We start from the raw sequence: 23,494 nt of genomic DNA, 5'->3' as shown, positions 1-23,494 counted from the left end.
TGCCCTGAGGGGAGTGACCTAATGAATTCCACGTAACCCACGTGGTGACGTGGGACGCAGAGGTGGTGGGCTGCACGTGAGGGCTGAAGTGACGTGGGCCCAGGGGAGTGACGTGGGCCCAGGGGAGTGACTTGCCTGAGGCCCCACAGCTGATGAGCGTGGGGCCTGGATGGGAGCCCCTCAGCCTGCCTACCTCGGAGCCGCCCACCTCGGTCTTGCCCATTGTGCTGTGGGCTGGCTGAGCCCTGCCTGCCCTCCGGGACTGCAGGAGGCCTCCTTTCTTGGGGCAGAGCCCCCCAACCCTTCCCTCTCCCACAGGTTGGGGTTTTCCTGGGAAGGGCTGGCCCAGTTCCCAGAACCGCCCAAGGATGGGCAGCACCCCGACATGGATGACCCTGTCACCGTGCGCACCGTCCAGAGGTACACGAAGGCCCTGGTGGAGGAGGCGAAGCTGCGGGCCGCCTGGTTCCAGACCCCGCACGTCCTCTGGCCCTGGGTAAGCAGCGTCCCAGGCCCACTGGCTGCATCACAGACCCGGCGGGACCCCTCTGGGCTCGGTCCCGCTCTGACTGGGCCTGTCTCTGCAGTCCAGCAGGTGCCGGCTGGACTGCCGCCCTCAGCCGTGGTCGGCCCTCCTTCCCTGCCCCCGCTTCGGGCCTCCCCCTGGATTCACCCCCCACCTCACCCTGAAATACAACCCCTCGCCCACGGCTTTCTTCCTTTTCCACTCTTGACCACCTTTCTCTTTTTCTTTTAATGACATTTTGGGCTTTTTGCTCTTTTTCTTTGTTATCACATTTTTCTATAGGTGCAGATGTTAATTGAAATATTTTTTGACAACTATAAAACTCCATGCATTGTGTCAATAGGCCATTGTGTGACATTTAATCTAACTACACGTGTAGTATTATGTATATGTAACTTTAGATGAGGCATATCTTTTTATTTTATTTTATTTTTTGTTTATTGTATTGTTGACAGTATTACAGATGTCCCCATTTCCCCCACCCTTTGCCCGCCTCCACCCAGCCCCCACCCCTCCCCCTCCCCCTGGCCATCGCCTCACCTTGTCTGTGGCTATGGAGTTTACACACTTGATCTTTGGCTAATCCCTTCCCCTTCTTTCAACCAGTCTCCCCCTCCCCCTCCCCTCTGACAGCCGTCAGTCTGTTCCGTGTGTCCGGGCCTCTGTTTCTATTTTGTTTGGCAGTTTATTTTGTTCATTAGATTCCACGTATAAGTGAGATCATATGGTATTTGTCTTTCTCCGACTGGCTTATTTCACTCAGCGCAATGTTCTCCAGGTCTGTCCATGCTGTCGCAAAGGGTAAGATTTCCTTTTTACGGCCACATAGTATTCCGCTGCGTAAATGTACCACAGCTTTTTTATCCACTCATCTACTGACGGGGACTTAGGCTGTTTCTAGATCTTGGTTATTGTAAATAATGCTGCCATGAACATAAGGGCATGTATGAGCACAGAGTCATAAATATATATATCCTGCATTTGTTTATCTTATTTTTATTGATATATTTTATTGATTATGCTATTGTAGTTGTCCCATTTTCTCCCTTTATTCCCCTCCACCCTGCACCCCCCTCCCATCCATATTCCCCCTTCTTAGTTCTTGTCCATGGGTTGTTCATATAAGTTCTTTAGCTTCTACGTTTCCTACACTGTTCTCACCCTCCCCCTGTCTATTTTGTACCTACCATTTATGCTTCTTATTCCCTGTGCCTTTCCCCACCCCCGTTCCCCCCTTCCCCTCCCCACTGATAACCCTCCATGTGATCTCCATTTCTGTGATTCTGTTCCTGTTCTAGTTGTTTGCTTAGTTTGTTTTTGTTTTTTTAGGTTTGTTTGTTGATAGTTGTGAGTTTGTTGTCATTTTACTGTTCATAGTTTTGATCTTCTTGTTCTTAGGTAAGTCCCTTTAACGTTTCATATACTAGTGGCTGGGTGATGATGAGCTGCCCGTCTCCACCCCTCCTACAGGTCTGGACGAATGTATCTTCTTTAACTCCTTGGTTGTTGGACTTCCATACAGTTCAGTTTTCTGGCCGTTCTGGTTATTTTTTGTTTTTAAATTTATTGTTGTCCTTCTTTTGGTTGTGCGAGGAGGCAAGTGAGTCTACCTACGCCTCCATCTTGGCCGGAAGTCTGTGTACCGCAATTCTTCACTCACCTATTGGTGGACACTTAGGTTGCTCTCAAGTATTGGCTATTGTAAATAACGCTGCTATGAATATGGGTGCATGTATCTGTTAGAATTAACGTTTTTTTTCTTTGGCTAAATACCCAGAAGTAGAATTGCTGGATCATATGGTAATTCTATTTTTATTTTTTGAGGAACCTACGTACTGTCTTCCACAGTGGCCGCACCAATTCGCATTCCTACCAACAGCGCCGGAGGGTCCCCTTTCCTCCACGCCCTCGCCTGCACTTGTCTCTTGTCCTTTTGGTGACAGCCGTTCTCACAGGTGTGAGGCGATACAGTTTGGCGGTTTCAATTTGCGTTTCTCTGATGATGAGTGACGTTGAACACCTTTTCGTGGGCCTGTTGGCATCTGTGTGTCCTTTTTCGAATGATGTCTGCTCAAATCCTTGGCCCATTTTTAAATTGGATTGTTTGATTTTTTACTATTGAGTTGTATGAGTTCTTTATACATTCTGGATATTAAGCCCTTATTGAATACATGATTTTCAAATATTTTCTCCCATTTGGTAGGCCCCTCTTCGTCTCGATGGTCTCCTTTGCTCGCGGATGCTTTTTGATTGTAGTCCCACGTGTTATTTTTGCTTTTGTCGTGTTTGTTTATGGTGTCGAAGCCAAAACTCACCACCAAGACTGATGTCCAAGAGCTGGGTGGCTGTGCCTTCTTTTATGAATTGTGTGGTTTCAGGTCTTACGTGGGAGTCTTTAACCCTTTTGAGTTGTTTCTGTGTGTGGTGAGAGAGTGGTCCAGTTTCATTCTTTTTCATGGGTGTCCAGTTTCTCAAACATCATTTATTGAAGAGACTGCCTTCTCCCCATTGTATATGCTTGGCTAATTTGTCATAAATTAATTGAACGTATATGAATAGGATTATTTCTGGGCTTTCTTTTCTGTTCCATTGATCAATGTGATTGTTTTTATGCTAATACCTTACTGTTTTGATTACTATAGCTTTCTAATAAAATCTGATCAACTTGATATGTCCAGTTTTGTTTTTCTTTCTCAAGATTGCTTTTGCTGTTTGTTTTTTGGGGTTTTTTTTTGTGGTTCCATACAAATTTTCGGATTCTTTGTTTTATTTCTGTGAAAAATGCCATTTGAATTTCAATAGGGATTGCATTGAATCTATAGATTGCTTTGGGTAATATGGACATTTTAACAGTAATAATTCTTCAAATCTATGTATTTGTGTCTTCTTCAATTTTCTTCATCAGTGTTGTGTAGTTTCAACATACAGATCTTTCACCTTCTTGGTTAAATTTATTGCTAGCTATTTTATCCTTTTTAACGCAATTGTAAACGGGATTGTTTATAAATTTTTCTTTCTTTTTTAAAAAAAGATTTTATTTATTTTTAGAGAGGGGAAGGGAGGGAGAAGAGAGAGGGAGAAATATCAATATGTGGTTGCCTCTTGCCTGTCCCCCACTGGGCCTGGCCCACAATCCAGGCATGTGACCTAGACTGGGAATCGAACCGGTGACCCTTTGGCTTATAGGCTGGCACTCAATCCACTGAGCCACAGCAGCCAGGGCAAATTTTTCTTTCTGATAGTTTATTAGTGTATAGAAATGCAGCTGATTTTGTATATTGGTTTCATATCCTGCAACTTTACTGAATTAGTTCTGACAGTTTTGGTGGATTCTTTAGGGTTCTCTCTATATACTGTCATTTGCAAATAAGAACAGTTTTACTTCTTCCTTTCCAATTTGGATGCTTTTTATTTCCTTTTCTTGCCTAGTGGCTGTGGCTGAGGCTTCCAAAACCATGCTGAATAAAGCGGTAAGGGTAGGTGCCCTTGTCTTGTTCCTGATCTTAGAGGAAAAGCTTTCAGCTTTTCTGCACTGAGTTCGCTGTGGGCTGTGGGCTCGCCATATATGGCCTTCCTTATGTTGAAGTATGTTCCCTCTATACCCTCTTCGTTGAGCGTTTTTATCATAGATGTATGTTGAATTTTGTTAAATGCTTTTTTCTGCATCTATTGACCTGATTTTAGGATTTTTATCCTTCATTTTATTAATGTGATGTATCACATTGACTGATTGGTGGATGCGGACCTGTCCTCGCACCCCTGGAATAAATCCCACTTGATCATGGTGTATGATCTTTTTGATGTATTTTTGAAATCAGTTTGCTATACTTTGTTGAGAATTTTGCACCTTTTGTCATCCAGGATACTGACCCATACTTTTCTATGCTTGCGACGTCTTTGTCTGATTTTGTTATCAGGGTGATCCTGGCCTCATGAATGAGTTTGGAACTGTCCTCTCCTCTTCTGTGTTTTTTTTTTTTTTTTTTTTTTGGAAGACTTTAGAAGGATGGTGTTAATTCTTCTTTAAATATTTTATGGCATTAACCAGTGAGCTGCTCTTGTCCTGGGCTTATGTTTGTTTACAGCTTTTTGATTACTGACCAATCTCTTTGCTGGTAATACGTCTGTTCAAATTTTCTGTTTTTTCTCACCCGGTCTTGGTAGGTGGCATGTTTCTAGCAATTTTGACTCTGACTGCCTTTTTGAAGGTGGTGTCGAGGTCAGCAAACATGAGTCATGGCTATTATCATTGCTATTCATAACTATCATAGTATTATAATGAATGATCTTGGTGAGTAGTAACACTAAATGGCTTTTAGAGACGCAAGGGAGTGAAAGGAGTCAGAGAAAGACAAATACTGTGTGATATCACTTACATGTGAAATTTAAAAACTCAAAGTACACAGAGCCCTGGCCACTGTGGCTCAGTTGGTTGGAGCATCGACCCGTAACCAAAAGGGTTGTGGGTTTGATCCCCAGTCTGGGCACGTATGGGAGGCAACCAATCGATGTTTCTCTTCCTCCCTTCCTCTCTTGCTCAAAGCAATGAAAAACGTGTCCTTGGGTGAGGATTAAAAAAAAAATGTGCACACACACGAAACACAGAAAAGAGACCAGCTCTGTGGCTGTCAGAGGTGGGTGCAGGCAGCCAAAAGGTACAAAGGTCCCCTTGTTAAGATGGAAGATAAGCAAGCACAGGGGACACGTGTGGTCCAGATGAAGGAAAGAAGGAGCGGGAGAAGGCAATGCCCGGGGGGATTCAGCTGCGGGAGCAGGTCTGGGGACTTGATGGCCCCCGAGGTGAGTGGGAGGGTGTGACAGGACTGAGCCCCTCGGCCTGGGCTGAGCTCTGCTCTCAGGACAGGACGTTGCCCCTGTGTCCCACCTGCAGGGGTGTGACAGGCAGTTTTTCAATGCCACGGTGCAGTTTGCCAACATGGACCTCCTGCTGGGCAACATCAACAAACACTCATCCAAACTTGGTGTCACGGTGGAGTACGCCACCCTGGGGGACTACTTTCGTGCTGTGCATGCTCACAATGTCACCTGGAAGGTCCGCCACCACCAGGACTTCCTGCCCTATTCCTCAGGTACCAGCCTCTGGGGGCTGAGGGTGGTGCTAGGGTGAGCACCCACCACAGTGTCTGCTCTGCCCTGCCCTTCCAGCCTGGGAGGCTGCCCCCCCCCCCCACCTGTCTGCCCGGACACCCTGGCGGCCAGCACTGCCCCCACACAGGGGCCCCTTGCAGTGCTCCCGGCCAGAAGTGCGCCCTCCCACCTTCTCTCCCCGCATCAGTTCTGCTGATCCTGTAATGTCACCTCCCCCAGGACCTTCCCTGACATGAAGGCTCCAGCGGGTGGCTCCTCTGTGTGTCCACAGGCCCCAGCTTTCCTTCTATTCCTACATGGTCATAATTGGGGGACCCTGTCTGCTTCACGCCTGCGTCCTTGAGGCTGGGCCCGTGCAGGCTACAAACAGCCCAGTGGAGGGTTAGGAGCGACGGCCTTGGGCTGAGCCTGTGTCGCGGCTGCGTGCAAGTCAGGGAACTGCTGTGCCTCAGTGAAATGAGGACATGAATGGTCCTTAGTCGACAGGTTTCTAAAAATAAAGTAAAACAAGGAAAGCTCATAGCGTAGTGTCCAGCACAGAGCAAGGGCTCAGCAGATGCAGCTGTTAGCAATTACCATGTCATCCCTGGTCCTGCTGGGCCAGGTCCTGCCCTGGGTGTGACCGCGCAATCTCTGCCCAGGAGGCTAATGCAGGGTCCGCAGGTGCACCCCTCCCAGGCCTGCCCCCACTGCTCCCCTCCCCATGTGAGCTGGGTGGGTAGAGTCTGGGCCATTCTGGCAGCCTCCAGGTGGGTGGGGATAAGTGATGCCCAGTGGGTGTGCCCAGGTGAGCTTGGTTCCTGGAGGAGGCCCCTTTAATACAGAGGCTAGACGGTGAAGAAGCTGGGCTCTGCCTGACGGCACTGGGGACGTGGGAGGACCACAGGCTGGGCTGGTGCTGGGCTCAGAGCTCAGGTGTTGGCGTGGACCCTCAGTGTGGCACTGGAGCCATGGAGGACCAGGTCTCTCTGAGCCCCCAGCCACGGTCTCCCCCACATATGGCTCCCTGTCCCAGTCTGGCACAGGTCCTGGGGGAAGACAGGGAAGGGAGGCCCAGCCCAGCCCTTGCAGGAGGCAGGAGGCAGGAGGCAGGAGGCACTCGGCCCTCCCCACCCACCCCACCTTGTTCAGGGCTCATCCTCTGTCTGGGTCGGACAGCGACTGCTGGGGTCTCTCGGCAACTTCCAGCCTCCTCCCACCCTTTCTCCCTGGGGGCCAGAGGGGCCCACCGAAATGCAGGCCCATCCCGCAGTCACACTCAGGCCATTGTAGCACTCGGGGCCCTTCTCAGCTGGGCCCTGCCCATCCCCTCATCTCATGCTCTGTGGCCCCAGGGCTCCGGGCTCTCGCTCACAGACTGATGTAGGTTTCCCTGGTCCTCCCTGGGCGTTCTTGTCCCCCATCAGGCCCTGAAGCACTCTGGGGCAGTTCCCAGCCTGGCTGGGGCAGGAGCCCTGTGTTACAGCTGCCCCAAAGCCTTCTTGGGTGACCCATGCTGACCGTGCCCTCTCTGGCCCCAGCTCTTCTGGGGTTGGGCTTGGGGAGTTCCATGGGCAGGAAACTCACACCCACGCTGGCCCTTGTCTCCCAGAAATGCTAAAGGCCTGGACTGGCTTCTACACGTCCCGCAGCCAACTGAAGGGGCTGGCGAGGCAGGCCAGTGCCCTGCTGCACGCCGGGGAGTCCATGTTCACGCGCTACATGTGGCCGGCCCCCTACCGGGCCCTGGACCCCGCCTGGGCCTTGAAGCAGCTGCAGCAGCTCCGCTGGGCTGTGTCCGAGGTAATGTCACACTTTTTGGCGACATTAGCAGGATGGGAACCTCCTATGTGGGGCCATCCGCATCCCAGGCAGGACCCTGGGAGTCCACTTCACAGATGAGAACACTGAGGTTGCCTTTGGTGACAAGGCTGGGGTAGGGTGATGTGGGACCCTCTGATAGCATCAGCTGGTGGCTCCAGGGAGCTTTAGAGCCAAATTGACCCGAAAGGCAAAGGGCAAGGCAGAGCAGCCTTGTGTCCAGGGTCCTTCCTGGATTCGGCCTCAGCCCTGCTGTGTGGGCTCAGGCATGGGTGTTCCCTCTCTGAGCCCCACCTCCCTCCCCGTACCACGAGAACCACGTGCGCCCCCAGCTGCCACAGCCCACGGGCTCGTGTGCCGCACAGTGGGTCGCTCCTAGAGAGCCCGGTGGCTCTTTTATCACCAGGGAAGGAAATGTCACGGATGTGAAGCCAGGGTGGGTTCTATCCTAAAGTCTGTCATCTGCCCAAGGGGGGGACTCACGCAGGCAGTGGGTTTCCACAAGGTCAGCAAACGACGGGCAAGTTCGTCAGCCTCCCTGAGCCTCGGCTTCCTCCCTGTGACGTAGGAGGGACTGGGACCCCCACTCTCCTCGCTCTTGCCAAGAGGAAGGGTGCCCAGCCTGGGTGCTGCCAGGTGCCCAGAAGCGCTTTGCAGTGGCAGGTCCTGACCCCACTGTTCCCTTATCTGGTGGGGACCGCAGGTCCAGCACCATGATGCCATCACCGGGACTGAGGCCATCAAGGTGAGCGACATGTTTGTGGAGCACCTGCGTGCGGGGATTCGGGGCGTGCTCCAGCTGATGTCCTCCATCGTCCTGGACAGGACCCAAGCCCACGAAGGTAAGAGAGGCCCTGCAGGGTGGGGTGGGGACCTGGGGGTTGGTGGGGGCTCCGGTCCTTTTGGAGAAGACAGCTGGGGGTCTGGGGAGGGGGCCGTGACCACCTGAACTTCAGACTCAGGAGTCACTTGCCTCATGTGCTCTGACCCTTGGCCTGACCTTGGGGCGGTGCCATCACCTCCCTAAGCCTCCGTTTGCTCGCCCTCACAAGGCAGCGCTGGGCACTGGCCCAGCTCGCTCCCTGCGGCAGTTGGCGTGATGCCCTGTGGCCTGCGTGCCAGCCAGGACTGTTACTGGCCCCGTACTCTAGCTGGGGACACAGAGACACGGGGCGGTGGGCTTGCCTGGGGTCATACAGGCAGGAAGGGGTTGAACCCTCGGCCCCGCACTGCCCTGCTTTGCGGAGGAAGCAGGTGTCCTCGGGGACCTGGGCTCAGCCTGGGCCCTGGCACATGTCCCGAGCTCAGCTCAGGTACATGTCATCTCAGCGCAGCACCCTTGACTGTGAGCATTTCATTTGGACGCAGGGACGGTCCCGCCCTTTTGAGGGGCCTGAGGGGTTTCCGACCCAGAAAGATGGTGTGCAAGGCTGCTGCCTGCCCCCAGTCCCCACCCTCAGCCTGCACCCTGTCACCGTGCTGGTCTCACCTCCGGTGCCACTGCGCACCCTCCCCTCTGTGTCTGTGTGCGGCCCCACCCCACCTCCACACTCTGGGTGGCCCATGGGGACAGGGCGGCTCGCGTGGTGCCGGCCCACAGAGACTGGGGTAGGAGGGAGAGACAGCTGTGGAGAGAGCCAGAACCAGGGCAGTGACTGTACTGCCTGGTGGCAGTCCCTTCCCACGAGCTTACATGGGTGGCACCCCGAATGAGGAGCAGGTGGAGACGGCCAACGGGGAAGGCATCGCCATGGCAGCCTGGGCAGAGGTGGGGGCTGGACGCTGTGCAGTGGGTTCAGGGGTCGGCGGGCTTGGCCAGAGCTCATGGTGCACGGGGCGCAGGATGGGACAGAGAGGGGTTTCAGGTCTGTACCGCAGGGGTCTCGGGTGCTGGGCTAGGCAACTGGACTCGACCTTCCAGGCTCCAGAGAATTCTCCGATCACTCAGAACAGGCACTCAAAGCTTGGGAGCCAGGCCTTAGGAGCTGGGTCACCTTGGGCAGGTGACTCTACTCTGGGCCTCAGTTTCCTCATCAGTTGTGTGTGCTGATGGGTGAGTGAGGAGCACATGGAACCTCAGCTGTCCAGAGGGACACTGTTCCCTTCCTGCCTTCCCTGCCTGGGAACAGGGACACACACAGAGCAGTGCGGACCCTGCATGGCTGACCACCCCCAGGCCCCGGCCCTCTCCATGGTCCCCTGGGAGCTCTGCAGGGCCAGGCCTCGCCGCCTGTTTCTCTCGTACCGAGGGGCCCAACGACAGCGAGTGAAGCCTGTGCTCTGTTGCAGGCCCGGCGACTGAGGGTCGCTTCGCTGCGGTCTACAACCCCCTGGCCTGGACGGTCACCACTGTCATCAGCCTGACCGTGGGCTTCTCCAAGGTCAGCATCACAGACGAGTCAGGCCGCTCCGTGCTCGCACAGGTATGGGCGTGAGTTTGCTGCTGCTGACCCCTGCTCGGCGGGCCCCTGCTCGGCTGGCCCCTGCTCGGGCCTGGCGCTCCCAGGAAGGGGAGCAGCTGAAGTGAACTCCACCAACCCCACCCTCACGGAGGACGTCAACATGGGGGGTGTCCACTGAGGACCCGTGGGATCCACTCAGGGGACTAACACTGGGCCTTGGGTGTCTGGCATGGCCAGATGTTCCAGGTACTGTCCCCTCCCTGGAGGGTGTCAGGTGTGGTGTGCACTGCGCGGAGGCACTTTCCCTCCCCCTCCCGTGGGGACTCTTTAGAGTCTAATGTAAATTTCCACTCCTCCCAGGACAGGCCTTCAGGCATCCTCACGGGGTGCTTTATGGGGGTGCTGAGTTTGGGGGCGGAGGCCCATGTTGCCTCTCCCCAGCACCCATACACCACCAGTGTGCGCGTGTGGTTCCTGCTCACCTCCTCCGCTGCCTGGAGCTGGACCGGGCACCCCAGGGCACCCTGCCTATCACCCTGCGGCCCCCTCCCCAGGCGGTGGAGGAGGCTCAGCGCACGCTTCCTCTGGCCAGTTCTGGGCCTGGCTCTGGGCTGAGCTTTGCGTCTCTGGCCAGGTCACTGTGGGGAAGGGGAAGACACAGAAGCAAAGAGTCAAGGAGCAGAGCCGCTGCCTAGGAGCCGGGGCAGCCGTTCTCAGCTGAGACAGAAGCTGGGGGGGGCTCTATCTGGCCGGGAGGGGCTGGAGGACGGTGTTGGTTTGTTCAGACCCAGCACATAACACCCCTTCCCACCACACGCAACACCCCTTAGAGCGAATCACTTAGCGAATCCCGGAGCACCCACTGTGTGTCAGGCCTTGGTCTAGGCACTGGGGTACTATGCTAACCAGAGTCCCTGCCCTCGGGAGTCGCATTCGGGCTGGAGAGACAAGCAGTGAACAAGATGAGAAAGGACAGACCGTGACCCTGATGGCAGAGGAAAATCACTAGAGCAGGGCGTGGGGGGCAAGATGTCTGCTGCATTCCAGGTGGAGCCTGGGTGGGAGGGGGTGTGCGGCAATCGTCTCCCGCAGGGCCTCCCACAGGGGCTCAGAGACTGCGTGCTCTCCCTATAGAGTGAGGGGGGTCGCTGAATGTGCCCTGTGTGTTCTTCAAACCCCCTCCCCAGATCAGAGAATGGGGGGTGAGAAAGGCCAGGGGTACCCTGAAAGCACCCCTCCATGCAAAATCAGAGGACTGGGGAATAAGGTTGCGTCCTTCCCAGAGAATCCCTTCCAGATAGAGGGAACAGCATGAGCAATGGCTCGGAGGCAGGAAACAGCAGGCATGCTGGGAAGGAAGGGCAGTTGGTAATGCTGGTGCCCAGAGGGGATGAGGCAGGGATGGGTCCTGTTGAGCAGGACAGATGCAAGGAGGGGAGCTCGGCTCAGTGCAGTGATGGGAAGACCCTGCTGCCTCTTGGGCAGTGAGCACCCTGCCCAGGAGAAAGGCTAGCTGAGGCTCACTGAGGAGACTGGTATCTTCCGGCCCTGAAACAGCTGTTACATCACGTACCTTTGGCCCCGCAGGTCCAGAAAACGAAGGAGGCACCATATAAATATGACCTGCATGTGCTGACCACAATCCCGGGCCTCAGTTACCGCTACTATAGCGTCAGGCCCACCAAGGAGGCCCAGGAGGGCAATGGAACCCCCAAGGCTTCCACCTCCAAGTTTGACCGCAGGCTAAGGAGACACAACAGGCCCTGGGGCAGGCGCCTGGTGCCCGTGGACAATGGGTGCTACACTGTCTTCTTCGACTGGGACACCAACCTGATGCACAGCATCTGGGAGAGGTGAGGCGCAGCCACAGCTGGCTCTGAGGCGGAGGCGTTGCCTTCTGCCCTGGCTGGCCTTCCTCGCACGGGCCTTTATTTCTTCACCTGCTTGGGAGAAGAACCTGGTGGTGGTGGAGGCCTCTCTGTCTTTTACCACCTTTATTTCTAGGAGCATGAGCTTTGGCCAGTGCAGGAGAGACTGTCTTGAAATTTTTTCATTTCAGAGATGTTGATTCTGAGGAAAAAGGGGTGTTAAAGGATCCCCCACCCCAGGGGATAAATATAATATTCATTTTACTCACTTTTTAAAACTTAGAGGAACATAAAATTCACTGATCTACTCACCCACCCACCAAACTACCCATCTCCCCATGCTTTCACCCGTTCATCCACCGCTGTCTCCCGCCTGTCGTCTCCCAGCCACCCACCCATCTCCTCATCCACCCTCGCCCCCACTGTCCCGCCCACCCCGCCCACATATCCACACACCCTTCCCATCTAGCCATCCGCCCATCTTTCTACCCATCCACACATCTGGGCAGACCTCCACTCAGGCTGGAGCTACCTCTTCACAGCAGAGAAGGCAGCTGACTCCTGGGGAGGCCTCCCCGGTGGTTTAGGGGCCAGCCCTGTCCCTCCTCAGGCCACATCGCCAGTAGTTTTCATTCTGGCCCAGCCACCTGTGCCAGAACACCCGCTTCCAGCTCCTGAAGGGACCGCCAGCTGGCAGTTTGGGAGGCTTCCTCAGGCCTCAGAGGAAGTGAGGGGGAGGAGGAAAGGGAGGGGGCGAGTGGCTGTGAGGGGAGTGTTAGCCGGAGCTCAGCCCCAGGCCACCCCTGGGATGTCCCTCTAAATGGGGTCCTTTTTGAGAGCATGTGGCTGGTAGGAGGGCTGAGAGCAGGCAGTGTGGGGAACATCAGAAATGGGGTGCAGCCCCACAACATGTTCTGAGCTCTCCAATCAGGAGGAAGAAGGTGGAGTCCGACGCTGGCTTGGGGGTCCTTCACTGGGGCCCCGTGCCCCATCTGGGCTGCCCTGGCGAGGGCCGCCTCCCGCTCACCACCCCTATCTCCGAGCCCTTGGATGCCCAGCATGTAAGCTAGGTGCCAGGTCCTTCTGTCCATCTGCCTGAGTCCGTCTGTCTCTCAGTTGCTCTGGACTCGGCTGAGGAAAGGGGAGTCCCGTACAGGGCTCCCTGAAGTTCCAACTGGGGCTAAACTGCAAAACCAGCACCTGATGCATCATCAGGGTGAGGGAGCTGTTGGATCTGGGAGTGGGGGTGCTCAAGGGAGGCTTTGGGGTTGGGGGAAGACCCCGGGTCAGGCCTGAGGCTGTGAGGGGCCGGAAAATCCTCTGGCACAGCCGAGGCGCAGCTGTTCCACAGAAGGAAGCCGCCTGTGCAGAGGCCCGGGGTGGGAGTGGGCTGCGCACAGCCCAGGCCCCGTCGCAGGCTCGGGCGCGGGGCTGCTGTTCTCCTGGGTAACAGCTGCGTCGGTGTGATTCACGTGCCGCACAGTTCGCCCCTTTGAACTGTGTGCACCGATGGACTCAAGTGTGCTCGCAGAGTTGTGCAAGCCTCACCTCATTCAGTTTCAGGACATACTCATCACCCCAAAGAGAAGACGCACGCTCCCCATTTTCCACCCCCAGAGGGCCCCGGCAGGTCTAATCTATTTTCTGTCTCTGGATTTGGACATTAACAGACCACATGTGGTCCTTTCGTGACTGGCTTGTGGCACGTAGTGTCAGATTTCCAAGGGCCATTCACGGTGCACATTTGTTGAGCACTGCATTCCTTTTTCAGGGCTCAGTAATATTCCTCTGCTTCCACATACTGCCTTTATTTGTCCAGTCCGTAGCTGATGGGCCTTTGGGCTGTTTCCACTCTTTGACTCTCAGGAATACTGCTGCTGTGGTGATGCCCGTGATGCTTTTGTGCGGCCGCAGCTTTCCTTTCTCTTGGGTGGATCCCTAGGTGCGGCATTACTAGGAGAGACAGGGTGCATCTGCATTTAACCATCGGAGGAGCTGCCGGGCTGTCTCCCACAGCGACCACTCCATTTTCCAGCCCCACCACGGGGTGTGGGGGGCACTTCGTCACCAGTGCTTGTCATGGCCTGTCTTCTCGAGGACAGCTATCCTCGGGGTGTGAAGTGGTACCTCGCAGCGGTTTTGATTTGCATTCCCCCGCTGACCACAGTGGTGAGCGCCCCTTGCTGTGCCCGCTGGCCGTCTGTGTGTCTTCCCTGGTGAGATGTCTGCGCACATCCTTTGTCCATTTTGAAGCTGGGCTGTCTCTGTGTTCCTCCCTTACAGGAGTTCTTTATCTCTCCTAGATGAAAGCCCCTTGTCAGGTGTGCCCAGCCAATCTCCCATTCTGTGCGGGACTTTTCACTTCCTTGATGGCTCCAGGGGAGTGTTTATGAAAGAAGCCAGGTGGGGAGCCTGGGAGCAGATGGGAACCGCCTCGGGTGCCAGACTAATGAAAGGATTCTCTTCTCTTCCCTCCCCTCAAGGGGCTCAGAGGGGCTTCTTGGATGCCGGCTCTTCTTTCCCATCCCCAGCACCATCCCTAAGAAACCCCCAAAGTGGGTGTAGAGGCGTCTCTTCCCCTTCGGCTGCCTGGCAGGGCGGCACCCTGATGGGAACACGTGGCCCAGACCATGCAGATTCGTGGCCCAAACATGCGTTGACAGGCTCTAGCCTCCCCCGCCCCCAGCCTCTCCGTCGCCCAGACCCTAGTGACCGGGTGGGCGCAGGCGGTGGCATGGAAGTGGGCCTGAGTCCTGACTGTGCACCTCCTGCAAACGGGGTCTTGGGCGATGTCACACCTCCTGCCGCGGGAGCCTCAGCGGAGAAATGGCTTTATAATCCCTGCCCATGGGTCATGAGGATTTGACCACGGGAAGTGGGTGAAGGCTCTGGCGTGGGACCTCTGGCAGCTCGGAGTCAGCGTGAAAAAACCCATCCCTGTAGTGCTGGGGGCTGCGGGAACGGGTAGGGTCGGCTGCCGCTGGCCACCTGGGGGCCCCCGCACCGCCTCTGTGGGCAGTCTCCTCTGGCAGCGTTAGCCCTGTGCTTGCGCCCTGCGGTTTGTTATGCGGCCTCTTTGTGATCTACTTGGGGCAGGGAGGGACTTGGGTGGTGTGTGAAGGGCTTTTTTAAAAAAAAAAAAAGATTTTATTTATTTTTAGAGAGAGGGGAAGGGAGGGAGAAGGAGAGAGAAACATCAAAGTGTGGTTGCCTCTCAGGTGCCCCCTACTGGAGACCTGGCCCACAACCCAGGCATGTGCCCTGACTGGGAATCAAACTGGCGACCCTTTGGTTCGCAGGCCCACACTCAATCCACTGAGCCACACCAGCCAGGGCAAGAGGGCTTTTATCTGAACCAAGTGCCTGAGCTTCACTGAGTGGCTTTGTGCCGGTCACTTCCCTCCCCATTCATGGCTGGTGACTGCCTGGGTGGGGGGAGGGGTAGCTGGTTCTGGTTCCTGAGGGTGACACCTGGGAGACACTGTCCCCGACAGTAACACGGTGTTCTCTCTGCCACCTCTGCAGACAGAGTAACCGGACGGTCCTCGTGACCCAGGAGTTCCTGGAGTACCACGTCAATGGTGACACGAACCTGGGCCCTGTGTCCGATAACTATGTGTTCGTGCCTGGACAGCGTGCGAGCCCAGCGTGGAAAGCGGTGGGGATGGAGATCATACATGGGACTCTCATGACCGAGATCCGGCAGTACTTTTACAGGTGCACTGGCCTCCGCGCGGGCTGTGCCCAGCACACAGTAGGTGCACATGGGCAGCCGTCAAGGGCCCGTCTTTGCTCAGATGCCCAGCTCCTGGGCTTGTGCCCGGCACACGGCCATTGCTTAATGGAAGTCGGATGGAGAAATGAATTGCATCCTGGTTTCGTCTGCATGTGCTGGCTCAGGAGCCCATGGGGCCGCGCCTCACATGCAAGGGGACTCCACTACCAGCACAGACAGGCCCGCACCATCGGGGGACCAGGCTCCTCCCATCCTGTCCCTGAGAAGGCACCTGGGTACCCTGCTGCCTGCAGGAGGCAGGCAGGGAAGGAGGGGGGAAGGAGGGGGGGTGAGGGTCGGGGAAAAGCAAGAAAGGGCAGGAACGGAGGAAAGGGGGAGGGGAGAGCATCCAGAGGCTCTGGGAGGTTGCTTACTGATTTGGTGCTTTCCCTCCAGGACGGTGAACGCCAAGAATCCCACATACGCCATCTACTCCCGCCTGGCCCACGTGCCACGTAGGTACAACGGGGATCTGCTGTGCCACCGCATCGAGCAGGAGTTCCGGGCGGGCCCCCTGGAGCTGAACCGCGAGGCCGTGCTGCGGACCAGCACCAACCTGCACAACTGGCAGGTCCTCTACTCGGACAGCAACGGCTACCAGATGCAGCGCAGGCCCTACCGGCACTACGCCAACAACAGCATCTCCCGGGTATGCCCACGGTGCCCACAGGTGCAGCCCTGAGGGCGCTTTCCCACCAGCATGGAGCCGCAAAGGCTCTGGGGAGAGCCTGTCCAGGCCCAGCCCATGCGCTCTCGTTAGGGGCTGGAGACCCAGGCTCGGGTCGACCTGGTGTCTGAACTCTGGGGCCACCGTGTGCTGAGGAAAGTCCCTGATGGTCCTGTCTGTACCTCAGTTTCCTCTTCTGTATGAGGAGGGGCTTGTCAGAGAGCCGTTCTGTGGAGGAGAGGATGGCACCCGGCTGGGGCCAAGCGGGACCTGGCCCGTGTTCAGTGTTCCCAGCCTAGAACACTGCCGGGCCACAGTGAGCGTGGCCCGAAGTCAGACACCAGGGTCAGCTCCCACAGCCTTTGGCCCCAGGCTGGGTGACCTTGGGCAGGTAACTTAGCTTCCCTGAACCTGGGAGCCCTCCTGGGAATGGGTGTAACTACTCGCCCCAGAGCCGTGAGGGTCCCCTGGGAGAATCCAGGTGAGGCAGGGTGCTGGCCACCTCGCATGCCCCCAATACACCTTTGTTGCCTCCCTCCCTCAGGGGCCCATCCCAGCGCTGTGTCCCCACCCTGCTCTGACTTCCTCGAGTTTATGTTCGCCGCCATCTCTGTTTGCTGGCCCTTACCCTCTGGGGCGGGGCCCCGATCCCGGGTACCGGTCTGTCAGCTCCAGCACATCCTGCCCTGGAGGACCCGGCCCGCGGGGCCCTTGTACAGCCCGCACTGTCAGCCGAGGGCCCCTGTCAGGCCCCTATCGCCCACTCCCTGCATCCGCTGTCTTTGCGCCCCATTTACAGAAGGGGAAATGGAGGCTTGAGTGGGCTTAGTTCCCCAGCTCGTGTGGCCAGGGGGCAGGAGAGCTGGACACGAGTCCCAGTCTATCTCCGAACTCAGAGCCCCTGCCCCATGTCACCTCCAGCGGCTGCTGTGCCTGAGCCGGGGGCCGGCCGGGGTGGCCAGAGGTGATCCCTGACCAGCAGGTCTAGCTCACCCTTTGCCCGATGCTCCCTGGCCACGTTGTGCCCACAGAACTACTACCCCATGGTGCAGTCGGCCTACATCGAGGACGGCAGAAGCAGGCTGGTGCTGCTGTCGGCGCAGGCGCACGGTGTCTCCAGCCAGGGGAAGGGACAGGTGGAGGTAGGAGGAGGCCTGCCCCGCCCCCGGGCACCCCAGGTGCAAGGGGCATCACCTCCCCCTTTCCTGCAGGTCATGCTTCACCGCCGTCTGTGGAACAACTTGTACTTGTCCCTGGACTACAACCTCACACTGAACGACACCTCGATTGTCCACCCAGTGTTCTGGCTCCTGCTGGGACCCCAGCCAGTGACCACCCACCTGCGCCAGAGGGGTGGGCTGGCCCTGCAGCACCGGCCGGTAGTGGTGTTGGGAAGGCTGACCGGTATGGGGGTGCCCTGGGAGGGAGCTGGTTGGGCCAGGGTGGCTCTGGGTGGGGGTGGGTGCCCTCAGGGCGGGCTGTGTAGGGCAGGCTGTGGCAATGTAGGGCCCAGCTCTCTCCTGAGGCAGTCCTCACGGGGTGTCCTTTGAGGAAACATGGCCAGACAGGTCCAGGACGCAGGGCAGGAGGGAGCAGAGGTGACCGGAGAGGGCCTGGTGACCTGTGGGATTAGGGTAGTGGGACACTGCAGGCCGAGATGAGGTCATGGGTCAGCTCTGAGAGAGTCACCTAAGTCCTCTTGTTTGGCAGTAGAAGACCCTGAAGGAGCAGCTAGGGGCACAGAGCCTGGGGAGGCTCACAGATGGATGGGGAGCTCGACAGCGGCCTGGGCCTGCGGCAGGCAGGGCAGCTCTGGGCCTCTCGGGCACCATCTCTCTCCCAGGACCACCCTGAGCACCTGCCTGTCCCTGCCGGGTCCCATGCCGCAGATTCCAGGAGCAGGCTCTGAATGGCTTGCAGGGGCAAGGGCAGTCTTTCCCACACAGGGGATGCGCCATGTCTGAGCAAGCTCTGAGGCTGTGGTCAGCTCCATCCAGCTGGCCTCACTCTGGCCTCTGCTGGGTGCAAGTGAGAGAAATCCAGCGGGAGGGTCTGAGCCACTGGAGACTATTCTGGGGCTCCATAACTGAGGGAAAGGCAGAGGTGTAACTGGGACAGGAGGCTGTCCCTCTCCCTCCTTCTGTCACCTGTGCTTCTCTCTTCCTGCAGACCTTCTTTCCCCTCCACCCAGGACATGGCTGTGAGCAGCTCTGGGGCCATGGGTCTTCTCCCCACAAAGGAATTGAAACTTGGACTTTGGGTCTCAAGGGCTAAAGTCCCAGGGAAAGTTTCTGATTGGTCCTGATGAGATCATGTGACCCAAGACTGGACCAATCACTGTGGTCTGGGGTACTGTGGGGAGGTGGCAGCTCTAGCTGCAGCCCAGAGTTGAAAGGGGCATTTCCTAGAAGGAGGAGGGGCTGAGGTGTCTTCTGAGCTGAGAAAGGCACAGGTGACAAGACAAGGGGGAGCTGGTATCCCCAGGCCCTGCATGGAAAACGGGGCCCTATGTGAGCTCCTTGTCTGATCTGGAACAGGCAGCGACCTCTCTGGCCTTAGTCTCCCCTTCTGTAGTTTGAACTGGCTGGACGTGAGGTTCAGGGTCTGTCCAGCTCTTAGGTTTGTCCTCTGAGCAGCTGGACCTGTGGGAGGAGGGGCTTTTGGGGGGAAGGACCTGGGGTAGCAAAGGCCAGGAAGGGAGCCTGGTCTGAGGGGCTCCTGGAGCCCCTGGAGGGGCGGGGGTCTGAGCCTGCAGCGTGGGCTGCCTGTGGTGAGCCTGAGGGTTGTTGACTGTGATGGGACCATGGTGTGGAGAGCTCCGGATGCCGCAGGGCGTCTGACCCCACACCCTCTCCCTCACCCAGCTGTCTGCTTTGCAGAGACTGGCCACAATCGCTCAGCCGCCAGTCAGCAGGAGGCCGTGACGCTGCCCCCCAGTCTTCACCTGCAGATCCTGAGCATCCCCGGCTGGAACTACAGCTCCAACCACACAGAGCACCTGCGGAGTCTCCAGAAAGGTGAGGCGAGTGTTCCAGGGCCGGGCTCACCCCTGCCATCGTGCTGCCGGGCACAGAGAGACGTCGAGTAACCAGGGGCAACGCACGATTCTCCTGTGGATCCTCCCTAAGCCCACCTCTATCTCTAGACTGCCGTCCACACCCTGCCCAGCCTCAGGGCTGCACTCAGGCGCTGCTTCCCCCACGGGCTCCGCCGGCAGTCCTGAACAGCTAACCCCCACTGACCTCTGAGCTCTGCTCACCTGATTGTCCCGGACTGCCGTTCATTCCCCGAACACATGACTCTTGTGCTGGGTACTGGGGAAGGGGCAGCGACCAATGGAGCTAGGTCTCTGTCCCCCAGCTCCTGGTCTAGCGGGGGAGCAGTCATGTCACCAGGCAGTGATGACGGCGATCAGAGGGGCTGACACCTGCCAGGGCCTGGCCGGGCCTGCTGCACCTTACTTGCCCCTTTGCCCTCGAGCAGCTCAAAGGCAGAGCTGCCTGTGCCTCAGCTACTCTCGGGTCCCTGAAGCTCCACCAGGGACCTGGTACCCACAAAGTAAGTCAGTGGAATTAAGAAGAGGAAAAGGAAGAGGATGATGACTGCCACCGTCCCCACCACCGTCCCCACCACCCTCACCATTGCTGCCAAGACCAGCGGCCTGAAGCCTCGCCGAACCCGGAACGCATCCTGGGCCACTACTGGGACCACGTAGAAGAGATTCTTTAAACTTCTGCTGCCATAACTAAGGGCCCCAAATTGCCAGTGTGGATGGCACATGCTCGTTCCCCACCCAGTGGGGCCGTGGGGAGCCCCTTCTCACTGTGGTCACCAGGAGGCTGACGGAGGCTGCAGGGCACCACCTGCTGCCTTAGTCCTAGTGACTGGCCTGTGACGCGTCACCTCTGCTTGCTTTGCACTGGCCTTGGGTTCTGTGGCCATGCCACACTTGACAGGGGCAGAGAAGGAGAGAATATTCCAGAGACTGGAAGCCTGGAGGACAAGGCCATCATGACATCAGTGACTGAGGACCGAGACTCCCCAGGCGCCAGCGTCTGTCACCCCTTAGGGTGGCTGGGCCTGGGCGGGAGTCCTCCCCTGGGCGCAGCGGCTGTATGGCCCCGGGCTCCAAGCCATGGCTTCCTCGTCCATCGGGGAGCCTGGTCCGCTGCCTCCAGGAGTGTGAGGATGTGAAATGGGGTGTGTGTGTGTGTGACATGCCAGGTACAGGTGGGGTCCTCATGGCTGCCTTCTTTCTGTCCCAGGCCGGCAAGGGAAGGCTAAGACCGACCTCCACCGTGTCCTGCTGCGGCTGCACCACCTGTACGAGGCGGGGGAGCACCAGGCCCTGTCTCAGCCAGTGACTGTGGATCTGAAGGTAGTTCACCCCGCCCACACCCCGCTGCCAGACCCCTGTGTCCGGCCTCCTGGGGGACGCTGAGCCAGGGAGGCAAATCCCAAGGGAGATGGCCCTGACTCAGTAGTGTCCGAGGTACATCAGGACACGCTCCCAAAGGACCCAGCATGGGCTCTGGTGGGCCCACCCCGTGCCCCTGCCAGTGCCCTGCCAGACTGCCCTCCTCCCCAGAGGGTGCCATGAGACGCCTCAGGCCCCCGTCACCCCGCCGGCACTCCGCGTGGGGCTGTGAGCCGCCGTTCATCTCCTCCCAATCTTGCTTTGGGTGCCTCCGATGCCCAGGTCCTCCGTGGAACCTGCAGAACCCTAACGAGCCACCCCGAGCCTTCCTCTGTGGTGCCTTCTGGAGCCCCCATTTCTCAGTACTTACCACCAAGGGGGTCGGGGTCAGGGGTCAGGGGACTGCCCCTTCCTTACCTGGCTCCTCCCCATGGGCCCCTCAGAGGCGGAGCGCAGGTCTGAGCCACGTGTGCCCAGGTTGGAGTGAGTGTGTTCTGAGGTGCAGGGTGGACAAAGGCAGCGTCTGGACGCTGGGCACCCTGTGCTGCTCCTGTGGGACAGGCGAGGCTCGGAGACCCTTAGCAGAGCAGACAGTGGGTGGACACCATGTGTTTCTTCTCTGTGTGGATGGTGCCGGTCAGGGCGGCCAGAGCGGCTCTTGGTTAGGGATGTGCTTAGCTGTGAGTGACAGCTGCCAGCCAGGGAACAGGGCCCGGGGTTTTCTCCCCAGCCAGTGTTGGGGTGGGGGGGGCTGCCTCTGCCCATGTTCAGCTGCCTAATGCTGTCCCTCAGGGATCCGGTCACCTGTGTCCTCCCGCCCAGCTGTCCTCAGCCAGCTGCCTCTTTTTCTTCCTGCTGCTGGCCTGTGGTCACCCCCTGCATCAGGCCTCACAAGCAGGTGTAAGACCAAAGTGTTGGGGGTGGCAGCAAGCAGCCCAGGGGCCTGGCCCTCTGCGCATGCACACCCTCCATCAGCACAGAGAGCGCTCCACGGCCTCCCTGCCCTCCCAGTCAGTAGACTGTCCCTGTCTTTGGGCAGCCAGTTGGGCCACCTGCCCGCGTCTCTGCACAGGGTGGCTGGGTTGAGCTACTTGGCAAAGGGGGTGGGTAGCCATGACTGGCTTCCTCCTGGGGCGGATACGGCCCCCACTGGGCATGGGGGGCTGGACATTGGAGAGGGGGTTCTGAGTGTCCATGTGCTCCTGGGCACCTACACCCAGTTGGGCACCTGGGAAGCATGCTCCTCCCGCCTCAGTTTCCTCATCTATGAAATGGGGCTCCCATCCTGAGCCAGAGGATTTGCTGTTGGAATGAGATGTGGTGTGTGCTGGGCCCTAGGTGGTCCCCCTTGCTGAGGGGTATGCTCTGCTCGGACCCGGACCTGGACCTGGACCCGGACCTGGACCCGGACCTGGACCCGGACCCTGGTGGCTCACACCCCCCACCTGCACTTCTCTCCCTATAGTCTGTGCTGCGGGGGCTGGGCACCGTGCTGGCCGTGGAGGAGCGCTCGCTCACGGGGACCTGGAACGTGAGCACGCTGCAGCGCTGGAGATGGAAGACGAAGGATGGAGGTTTGGGAGCCCCTGGTTCAGGTCCTGGCTGCCTGTGATTCCTGGCACCGCCCCCGCGGGCTGCGTGACCTAGAGCAGGCTGCCCGCCTTCTCTGACTGTGCAGCACTCCTGGGCCTACCACGGTAGGCTGAGAGAGGCTTAGGGTTGGTGTCCGCCCGCCGGGGCTCCCACACAGGTGTGTACAGGCGTGTGCAGGCGCGCCTCGGGCTCTCTCAGTCTGCTGTGCTGTGCCTCGCTTTGCACAGGTCCTGCCGGCTCCTGCTGACTGCAGGCTGCCTTGTGCTCCTAGGCTTCGCTCACACCGTTCCTCTGCCTGGAACGCCCTTGTCCCTTCATTCCGGCCAGTCCCACTCAAGCCTCCACCAAGGCCAGGGCTGGGGCAGGGCCTCCTCTGCTCTTCCTGCCCCCATGATTTCTGTCCCGAGTACCTCCTCTTGGTCCCCTGCACTCAGCATGGGGGTGAATGGGTGAATGGAAGGAAGGGAGGAGGGATGGATGGGCAGTTCCAGCCTGATCCCCAGGGCATGGCTTCTGGGAGCGCAGTGAGATAAAGGGCAGGCCCCCAGGGGCCTCGGTGAGAAATCTCGTAGGCCTCGAGTGCCACACAGCAGGGGAAATGTGGCCAGGTGGGACCAGGTTCGACCTCCAGCTGTCCCTCCTCCTCAGGTGGGGCGCTAGGGCGAAGGTAGAAATGCAAGAGGCCCACTGGGCAGGTGGGGTTAGTCCCCTAATGCATCACCAGGGAGCCACAGCAGGCTGTAGGCAGGTGTGGTAGTGGTGGTGGTGGGGGAGTGGGAGGAAGTGTCCTGGGGAGGCAGGGGCTCCAAGGCACAGGGCGGTACTGACTGCCACTGCCCCACCCCAGGCGGCTCCAGGCCCCCGCCCTCGGAAGGCACCACTGTCACCATCTACCCGAAGGAAATCCGGACATTCTTCGTTCACTTTGGGACGCAGTGAGCTCGCGGCAGACTCTGGGCCCACAGCTGCTTGGGGGCCCCAGGTGAAGGAGCTGGATCCAGGCCTGGGAGAGCAGCGAGGAGGGGCAGGAGAGCTGCTGCCAATGGGTCGGCGATGGCAGGAGATGGTCGGGCTGGGGCTTCTTATTTTTTAAAATAAAAACTGCATCGTAAGGACCTGGTTCTCCTCCTGGGCCTCTGGCGCCAGCCCTCCTCTCCCGTCACCGGGCGATGTCCTCCCCCTGCCCCCCTCAGCTCCCTGTTCATTGGTAAAAGTCAGAGACAGGCAGGGTGGGAGGCCCACAGAGGCTGCAAGGGCAGCTGCCGGCAGGCCCCGCGGGCCGTACTGCTGTGTGACTGGCGAGGTGGGGCATGGGCGCTGGGGCCCAGCAGGACCGG

General features: G+C 58.0%; 1 protein-coding gene across 3 annotated transcripts in view; it reads left to right on the top strand.

Annotated features, from left to right (window-relative positions):
* MAN2B2 (mannosidase alpha class 2B member 2) overlaps positions 1 to 23,272 on the top strand; it is a 32,573-nt gene extending 9,301 nt beyond the window's left edge. For 2 of the 3 annotated variants that reach the window (XM_053923533.1, XM_053923534.1), the window contains exons 6-19: positions 319 to 496; positions 5,418 to 5,616; positions 7,227 to 7,417; positions 8,139 to 8,277; positions 9,725 to 9,858; positions 11,425 to 11,690; positions 15,231 to 15,422; positions 15,877 to 16,129; positions 17,179 to 17,289; positions 17,359 to 17,551; positions 19,027 to 19,164; positions 20,413 to 20,525; positions 22,030 to 22,138; positions 23,005 to 23,272. In XM_053923533.1, coding sequence (XP_053779508.1) covers positions 319 to 496; positions 5,418 to 5,616; positions 7,227 to 7,417; positions 8,139 to 8,277; positions 9,725 to 9,858; positions 11,425 to 11,690; positions 15,231 to 15,422; positions 15,877 to 16,129; positions 17,179 to 17,289; positions 17,359 to 17,551; positions 19,027 to 19,164; positions 20,413 to 20,525; positions 22,030 to 22,138; positions 23,005 to 23,096 — 2,308 coding nt within the window. In that variant the 3' untranslated portion in view covers positions 23,097 to 23,272. Of the gene's footprint in view, positions 1 to 318; positions 497 to 5,417; positions 5,617 to 7,226; positions 7,418 to 8,138; positions 8,278 to 9,724; positions 9,859 to 11,424; positions 11,691 to 15,230; positions 15,423 to 15,876; positions 16,130 to 17,178; positions 17,290 to 17,358; positions 17,552 to 19,026; positions 19,165 to 20,412; positions 20,526 to 22,029; positions 22,315 to 23,004 lie in introns of all 3 variants that reach the window. The other variant, XR_008426775.1, reaches the window with a different exon arrangement.
* The last annotated feature ends 222 nt before the right edge of the window (positions 23,273 to 23,494 follow it).

Source organism: Desmodus rotundus, chromosome 4, assembly GCF_022682495.2.
Source record: "Desmodus rotundus isolate HL8 chromosome 4, HLdesRot8A.1, whole genome shotgun sequence".
Classification (NCBI taxonomy): Eukaryota; Metazoa; Chordata; class Mammalia; order Chiroptera; family Phyllostomidae; genus Desmodus; species Desmodus rotundus.
Note: the sequence above shows the minus strand (reverse complement) of the source record. Positions and strands in the feature narration are given on the sequence as shown.